General features: G+C 37.7%; 1 protein-coding gene and 1 long non-coding RNA gene across 4 annotated transcripts in view; one reads left to right on the forward strand and one right to left on the reverse strand.

Moving 5' to 3' along the window:
• Positions 1-7963, forward strand: part of pik3r1 (phosphoinositide-3-kinase, regulatory subunit 1 (alpha)) — a 26177-nt gene extending 18214 nt beyond the window's left edge. Inside the window, exons 1-9 of one of the 3 annotated variants that reach the window (XM_034897124.1) lie at positions 98-447; positions 3104-3305; positions 3397-3577; positions 3678-3803; positions 3890-4032; positions 4137-4313; positions 4424-4498; positions 4590-4760; positions 5342-7963. In XM_034897124.1, the coding sequence (XP_034753015.1) occupies positions 327-447; positions 3104-3305; positions 3397-3577; positions 3678-3803; positions 3890-4032; positions 4137-4313; positions 4424-4498; positions 4590-4760; positions 5342-5531 (1386 nt within the window). In that variant the 5' untranslated portion in view covers positions 98-326 and the 3' untranslated portion in view covers positions 5532-7963. Of the gene's footprint in view, positions 1-97; positions 448-1294; positions 1660-3103; positions 3306-3396; positions 3578-3677; positions 3804-3889; positions 4033-4136; positions 4314-4423; positions 4499-4589; positions 4761-5341 lie in introns of those variants that run through there. The other 2 variants (XM_034897125.1, XM_034897122.1) reach the window with 2 other exon arrangements.
• The window catches only part of LOC117959816, a 23574-nt gene that overhangs the window by 2746 nt on the left and 11909 nt on the right, over positions 1-8919 (reverse strand). The window lies entirely within an intron of this gene.

An 8919-nucleotide genomic window follows, 5' to 3' on the forward strand; every position in this document is an offset into this window, starting at 1 on the left:
TCTCTCTCTCTCTCTCTCTCTCTCTCTCTCTCTCTCTCTCTCTCTCTCTCTCACACACACACACAGTTGGTACGAGTGGCTGCTTTCAGAACAGGCAGCACTGGCACAGAGCAGCTATCGCTAATCATTAACTATCTGCCTCAGTGCAAGCAGAGCTCAGAAATAGAAGGAGAGAGAGACTCAGCCCTTTCCCACACTTAACAGCAGGAACTTAGTGAGCTAGACAGACGCATGTTGCACCTGCCTCATGCCGAGCGGATTACCTGGATTTCATTAAGAGGCACATAAAGCTGTTACCTTGTAAGAATAAAAAAGTGGCCTAAACTATGAAATGGAGCTTTACTGGAGGACTTAATAGTAACTCTGTTGGATTTAATTTACCTTTTGGGAGTAAAAGAGAAGCTACAAAGAGGTCACTGAATCAACGAAACATGCACAACTTGCAACGTAAGTTTAATGTTCTGCATAATTATTTTATGTTAAGAGTATTTGTTTGGGCTTTTTCTGGCGTTTAATCGACTGGATAGCTCAAATACAGGAAAAGGAAGAGAGGGGGAACGACAAGCAGCAAAGGGCCGCAGGTCGGATTCAAACCAGGGCCACTGCCAAAGACTCAGCCTACATGGGGCACACTACTGAGTGAGCTAGAGGTCGACCTGTGCAACATATTTTTAAACAGTTGTTACAAAAGTGGAGCAGTGGGTTTCTACTGTTTCTGCCTTAAGGTAGAATAAGACACAAAGCTTAAGAAAAGACTAGAACATAGAAGGTTTTTGTTTTCTTTAAGCTTCCAGTTGTAGCTGTCAAAGGGTTTTGCCACTTTTGATGTGTATTTATGAACTATTCTCACAGACTGCACATAAAACTCTTCAATGCGGTTTTTAAACCCTATAGACAATAATTTTAATACTCTAGATTTTCCTTACAATTCTTAAAGGGGCATTTAGGTCATAGACTTTCATATTAAAACATTTTTTCACATACTCTAATTTGTAGTTTACGTGCCAAGTTCAGTTACTTAAGTTAAGCTTGTAAAGAGCCAACAACTGTTCTCTGTTGAACCTAGCAGGACTGCGTTCCACTTGAATCCTTATTCCTTACCAAGAACTAGGTCTATTTTAATTTCACTTAGGAATCAAGGGAGTTATCTCTGTCATGCCAAGTGTCACGCTGTGGGATTATAGACGTATTTTGGAGCTCTGGGGGCCGTTGACCGAACGAAGCATTATAATTTAGCTGCGTACGTGCTGCTGCAGCATAGCTGGCTTTGTCAGAGTGCCAGCAGTGGGCCGGACTAAACCTCCGCACACCACATGCAGAGAGGAGGGGCTGAGCAACCTGCAGGAGAGCGAGCAGCCAAGCTCGACAGAGAGTGAGAGGATGACAGAGGAAAAGCATGGTAACAGGCTGCTGGTCTCTTTTTTGTTTATGCTAGTGGAGAGACGCTGCACATTTGCTTTCAAGATGGATGCATACTAGGATGAAATGCCAGATGCTGCATAGAGAATTATGATTTTCTTTTTCCCGCATGGCTGCGGTGTTGTAAAGAATTGAAGCAGGGAGGTAAAAGGTACTGGGTTTTCAGAATGACCTCATCACTCTAAGAAAATGAGAAATGCCGGAGTGGTTGGTGACAAAACCCCCTTGTGATTGGCTGTGGTAAGTGATGTAACACGTTACTGAGCAAGCTGCCCTTAATGGCTTTTTAAATCAATGTTTAGGTGGTTGTATAAGAAACATTTTATCGTGTCCATTTTAAAATATTTTGCAGTCAATCAAATATACAAACTCTCTATAGAAATGTGTGGGGAGCTCTTCCAAAGCTAAGATTTAATGCTAGATTGTTCACATGAGTGAGTTTAAGAATTAGAAATTTCTAGTAATCTGGAGATAAAATGTGATCAGATTGGAAGGCAAATGTGCTGAGATGTGCAGCGGAAACCACAAGCTGTGGTTTAGTTGGTAGGCTGCATTTTGCACAGATTGTGAAGCTTTGCATTTTTTGCCATGTCACGGTTGTATCTACCTGTCAAGTGAACCGTGCGTGTCGTCTAAATGAGCTGAGTCCTGCGAGGTCCGTTGTAGCAGAAAGGTAACGAAGAGGGAGTGAACAAAGGAAGTGCAGATTTGTGGGAGAAAGATACCTCACTACCATAGCTCTGCTGCAGCTAGCTTCACTGTGAAACTATCAGCTTGTGAGCAGTCATTGCAGGTTCAGGATGTGTTCTTTAGATCCACACAAGCGGTTAAAATGTTTCATCCCTTACTTATTGTATGAAAATCAACTAGACACAATGCAAATCTGACTCTTAGTGCTGCCTTAAAGCTGCATTTGGAAAAGGAGATTGAAATGGTTTTGCTTGTAAATACTGAGTTCATCAGTTCAGTTCATCAGTAACAGAATCTGGTTATTTAACATTGAAGCTGGATATTTGCTGTGGGCAAAACATTGAAGGGGAATCTATGGTCATATGGGTGTTTGCATTAGGTCTTACAGTATATATATATACTTATACACATTATAAAATGTGCTAAATGCATTTTTAATATTTTTTTTCATGTCGAAAGAACCATAATCCACAGTATACATGATTGACATCTTTTTTTTTTTTTTTACATAACACTTTTTAATATAATATATATATATATATATATATATATAGTCACACTGCTGTATTTGCAGCTAGGAATATTTATAAAAAACCCTTTTCCTGAATGAAATTTATTCTCCCTGACTCATGCTTCATTTCCCCTCCCACTTCATCGCTGACACCACCTCTCTGGTGGAGAGGGGCGGCATTTTTTACATCCCTTTTTAATCTATGGGGAAAAAAGGAAAAGGAGTGAGTCACCGAGCTGGTGTGATTTCCAGCATCTGCAAAATGCTGAACTGGATTCAATGTAGTGGATCTCAAATTTAAAGAAAGGAAGGGCAAATAAATGTTTCTGATGCAGATCAAGTACCCCATTAACGGCGTTGTATTGAACAAGAAAATCAATAATATAATTCATGTTAAGAAACGCAGTTAATGTAACCGTGAGCACATACGGGCTCCATTTCACTACATATATTTACATTCTGTATTCACTCTTGTTCTCACAGCTCTACCTCCAAAGCCACCCAAGCCCACACCTGTGACTAACAACGGTATGAACAACAACATGGCACTACAAGACGCCGAATGGTACTGGGGAGACATCTCAAGGGAGGAGGTCAATGAGAAACTGAGGGACACTGCAGATGGTACGTTTTTGGTGCGGGACGCCTCTACAAAAATGCACGGAGACTACACTCTGACTCTGAGGTAAGTTTCAAATCATTTCCGCTTATCGACCATCTTTTATTTATTTTTGACAGTTAGTTTAACAGGTTTCACTTTTTTTTTTTGTCTACAGGAAAGGAGGAAACAACAAACTCATCAAGATATTCCATCGGGATGGGAAGTACGGTTTTTCAGACCCACTGACCTTCAGCTCAGTTGTTGAGCTCATCAACCACTATCGCAACGAGTCACTGGCTCAGTACAACCCCAAGCTGGACGTCAAGCTGCTGTATCCGGTCTCCAAACACCAGCAGGTAAGACGTCAGCTCAGAGTTTAAACTAGCAATGCTTAAAATGCTTATGTTCAAGCAATTTCACTGCAACTTGTTGTCTTGGTTATGCATCTTTTCTCAGGATCAGGTGGTGAAAGAAGACAACATTGAAGCTGTGGGGAGAAAGCTCTGTGAGTACCACCAGCAGTACCAGGAGAAGAACAAAGAGTACGACCGCCTGTACGAAGAATACACCAGAACATCACAAGTGAGTACCGTCCAGAGTCAAAGTACAATCAAGTCTTAACGTCAATATTTCCACAACTTACACTAACACTGTGCATCTGCTTCCAGGAAATCCAAATGAAAAGGACAGCTATCGAGGCTTTTAATGAAACTATAAAGATATTTGAGGAGCAATGCCAAACACAAGAGCGGTACAGCAAGGAGTATATTGAGAAATTCAGGAGAGAAGGCAACGACAAGGAGATCCAAAGGTAAGAATGCAACACACAGTCACTTGAATAGAAGCAACAGTGGAAGGTAAAACAAGTTTTTATTTGTTAATTATGTCAAAATTAAACTTCATTGTTGCTTTCAGGATTATGGGCAACTATGAGAAATTGAAGTCCCGGATTAGTGAAATTGTAGACAGCAAGCGGCGATTGGAGGAAGACTTGAAGAAACAGGCGGCAGACTACAGAGAGATCGACAAGAGGATGAACAGCATCAAGCCTGACCTCATCCAGCTCCGTAAGACCAGAGACCAGTATCTCATGTAAGTACAGCAATTCATCAGTGGCTCTGTCGGCTTCTGAAACTTTAAGCGTCGCTCTGTAGAGAATCAAATTGGATCTGCCCTGGTTTCTAATGTTTTCTGTCTTGTAGGTGGTTGACCCAGAAGGGAGTCAGACAGAAGAAACTCAACGAGTGGCTCGGAATCAAGAACGAGAACACAGAAGAGTGAGCAACGATTTCCATTTTAACAAATTAACCAACACTAAAACTCCTTTCACTTTCAACTTATGTGTGTACTTTACTTTGTTTTTTTCAGTCAATATTCTATGGTGGACGATGATGAAGACCTTCCTCATCACGATGAGCGGTCCTGGAAACTGGGCAACATCAATCGACTACAGGCGGAGGCTCTCCTCCAGGGCAAGAGAGACGGAACATTCCTGGTTCGAGACAGCAGCAAAGCAGGATGCTACGCCTGCAGCGTTGTGTATGTATTAGTATACTTTTCTCAAACAGCTGTTAAAGGAGTGGTTCACAAACAATAGTCAGGTGCTCTGTATGAACATGGAAACATGATTTGTTCCTCGTTTACCTATTGAACATTAAGCGATCCCTCTCTCATGTGCTTTCAATGTAAAATCCAAATATCCAAACCTTATCTGAAGCACGTAGAAGGCTTTAACAGTCTTGACTTTGACCAATCAATAATCTTTTAAGTACATTTCTTCTTATTGTTACTATCTAACAGGGAAAACTGTCTGTAAATGCAAGGAGGATATTTTATACTAAAAAGTCTTTGAAAGAAATTGACTTTACTAGCTTCAGATAGATTTTGGAATACATTTTTTGCACAAAACAATGAATTACTTGCATTGAAAGTATTTTTTTTATGTCTACCATGTCTGAACTGGAGGAATGATTACAGCAAGTAAAATCTGTTTAAGTCATCACCTGACTATTGTTTTAAGACTTTAATGGTTGATGTTTTCAAATAGTGAGTGGTCAGAAAGAACACTTTTAGTGGTTACAGACACAGAACAGATTGTGACCATTGTCCTCTCCTTGCAGCGTGGACGGTGAGGTGAAGCACTGTGTCATCAACAAGACCCCCTCAGGTTTTGGCTTTGCCGAGCCGTACAACCTGTACGGCTCATTGAAAGAACTTGTCCTTCACTACCAGCACACGTCTTTGGTCCAGCACAATGACTCTCTGAATGTGACGCTAGCTTACCCGGTGTATACCCAGCAGAGACGGTGAGAACCTGGATGTTTCCACATGGACACAAAGAAAAGGCCTCATTGGAGAGTTGGAGATGTATGTCCTCGAACTCCATGATTTGAAAAAAGAGGCTGCTTGCCTCAATAAGACTTGAAATCGGAGAAAAAGACACAATAAAGCCTGAAACATGTCAGTGACTTTGCCTAATCACGAGCCAGAGGCAAGTCTGAATGTAGATTTATTTCTCTTTTACTTATTGTGGGAGCACAGACTTGAGTGGAAACTGCTGAACTACCCCGCAGAGGAGGACATTTGAGGCCTTTTCCTAATGGTGCTTGTTCCTTTTCAAAGCTTTACCAGCCGGGAATGTATAATCGCAACAGATAAACTCTTCAAACGGAACTTTACTCACCGGCCACAACTTTGTTTTTTCACCTTTTTGTTTTTCCTTTCACGTCATCTGTGTGTCTGTGTGTGTGTGTGTGTCTGTGTGTGTGAGATTGTCCATGTGACCAAAACTCATAGAATCAGGAAAATGTGTGGCGTTGAGAGGGCTGTGTAACACATTTCCTTGTGTTAACTGTTCAGTAGCAGACCATGGATCAGCTGATAAATGTAGCAAAATGGCACTTTTGTAAGCAGAGTTTAATTATTTTTTTTGAAGACTCCTATGGATGTTTATGAGAAGAGAGGACGACACGTCTGCATCCCGCCTTCTTACTGTTGAGCATTATAGTGCAGATGCAAACCTGATCTCTACTGTGGGCAAGGTGAAGCTAGAAATGGACTTACTATTTCATGTAAATATGTGCAAAGTCATGAATCAAAGTGCACCATACCAAAAAGGATCAGTTCCTGTTTAGTTATAGTCTGATCTGCTATGCAATTCTTTCTCCAGAAATTGGAACATGTTTTATTCTGTTGCAACCAACAATATAAGCTTGTTTTATTGCTTGAAAAGTATCTTTTCCTGTGTAAATATCCAAGAGGATATTTTGTGTCAAAATGCCAAGGTACAGTAAAAAAATGCTTATGATTTTATCGATAACATAACATACACTTTTATGAATTACATTAACTAACAACTGGTATAAAGATGGAAAAGATTGTTCTTTTTTTTTGCTTCAAACTAATGTTCTTCTCAGGCAGAGAGACTTGAGTATTTGAGCTGCTTCGGTCACAAGTACTTTTTCTTACAGAGCTACATGCAGTTCTTTGTTGAGACAGACAAAGAAAGCACTCATAATAGGATGATGGGATTGTATGACCCTGATCAACCATCACCACAAAAACAGTATAGATTTATTTTGTAATAAAATATATATGTTCCCACATGAGAATATATCAAAGCAGACTGGTGTTTTCAACTCATGGATGTTATTAAAAGATCAAAATACATTGTCCACTTAGTATTTTTCTGTATCAGAAAATCACTGTGTTTACATGGGTGGATCGGCTCATTTCAGATAGTCTTTAATTTCATATTTTAAAAAAGGACAACAGACGCCAGTTTCCTTGAATGAAAAAAATAGCCAGAGCTCAACTATATTTCTTTTCTCCCTCTCCTTTTTGTTTTTCGCTTTTAAAAGCCCAGGTCATCGGTACATGTGTAAACTGTGGAATTGTAATAATTGGAAAAATATTTTTAAATGATTTAAGGACTACCAACTTATAGCCCTCTTTAAATCTCATATGAAAAGGTACAAATGAATTCTCTCAAAATGAGAAAATGTCTGCCATTAATATTTTGCGATAATGTGATCTTTTTATTCCCATCATAACATGTACTCATGCTCAGCACAGCTGTCAAGTTAAACTGTTTAATATATAGTTAGTTGATTAGATTTAGTTTAAATTTAATAAACTTAACCTTACCTAATGTAATTTTGATTATTGCTTTTACAATTTGACTCTGTTCTCTCAAACTTGGGCACAAATTATTTGTGGAAAAAGGTTAATAGATTTACCAACGGCAAAGTCTCCCCTTGTATGGCCTGAGTGTCAAAATAAATGTAGACAAAAAAAATTATACATTGGACATAAAGAATTTGTCAGTATGGGAACATTTTAAAATTTGTTTCATGCATAGTATTCTCCGTTCAAGACAGAACTGTTGTACATCTTTAAAAAAGCTACTAAAATGTGTTTTAGATGTGTTTAACCTGATTACTCATCCAAGATTGAATTTTTAGCACATTGATAACTGTCATTTCCTTTGAAACTTTGTTTCCAATTGTCAAAAATGTTTTTTTTTGTTTATAGTTCTTGGAAAACATGCACCATTATTTTCTTTGCCCCAGTTCTGGGTTGTATGATTGTTTTAGGTGTCTTTTTTTTAACTCATCTTTTTGTGGGTGCCCCGGACATGATGGTTAGATTGAGATTTACAAGTGTTTACCAAGTTTTGCTTCCAATCTGTATTGAGCTTTGTTAAAAAGGAAATAAAAAACTTCTTTAAAAAATAAATTAAAAAAAAACTTGTGTTATTATTGACGCTAATGCAAATAACTTTTTTTTTTACAGTTATTTTTCCCACATGATTGAGTTTTTTTGTATGTCGAAAAAAGTTGAAAAAAAAATCAGAATGTCAAAATAAGTGATGACGAGTCATAGTATGTCGAAATAAGTGATAAAAAGTCAAAGTATGTCAAAATAAGTGATGAAAAGTCATAGTATAGAATTACGAAAAAAGTGAAAAGAAAAAAGTGATAAAAAGTCAGTGTAGTATTACGGAAAAAGTGAGGAAAAGTCATAGTATGTCAAAAAAAGTGAAAAGTTATAGTATAGTATGTTGAAAAAAGTGATAAAAAGCCATTGGATAATATGTCAAAATAAGTGGTGAAAAGTTGTGATAAAAAGTCATAGTGTAGTATGTCAAAAAAAGTGATAAAACGGCATAGTATAATACGTCAATAAAAGTTACAAAAAGTAATAGTATAGTATGTCACAATATGTGATGAAAAGTCATAGTATAGTATGTCGAAAAAAGTCATAGTATGTCGAAATAAGTGATAAAAACGTCATAGTATTGTATGTTGAAAAAAGTGATAAAACGTTAAAAAAGTGATAAAAACGTCGTAGTATGTCGTAAAAAGTCATAGTATAGTAAGTCGAAATAAGTGATAAAAAGTAATAGTATAGTATGTCGAAAAAAAATGATGAAAAGTCATAGTATGTCGAAATAAGTGATAAAAAGTCATTGTATAGTATGTCGAAAAAAGTGATAAAACGGCATAGTATAATATGATAATAAAAGTGACAAAAAAGTAATAGTATAGTATGTCACAATATGTGATAAAAAGTCATAGTATAGTATGTTGAAAAAAGTCATAGTATAGTATGTCGAAATAAGTGATAAAAAGTAATAGTATAGATTGTCAAAAAAAGGGCTAAAAAAGTCATAGTATAGTAAGTCAAAATAAGTGAT

The sequence above is a fragment of the Etheostoma cragini genome, chromosome 16 (assembly GCF_013103735.1).
Source record: "Etheostoma cragini isolate CJK2018 chromosome 16, CSU_Ecrag_1.0, whole genome shotgun sequence".
Lineage (NCBI taxonomy): Eukaryota > Metazoa > Chordata > Actinopteri > Perciformes > Percidae > Etheostoma > Etheostoma cragini.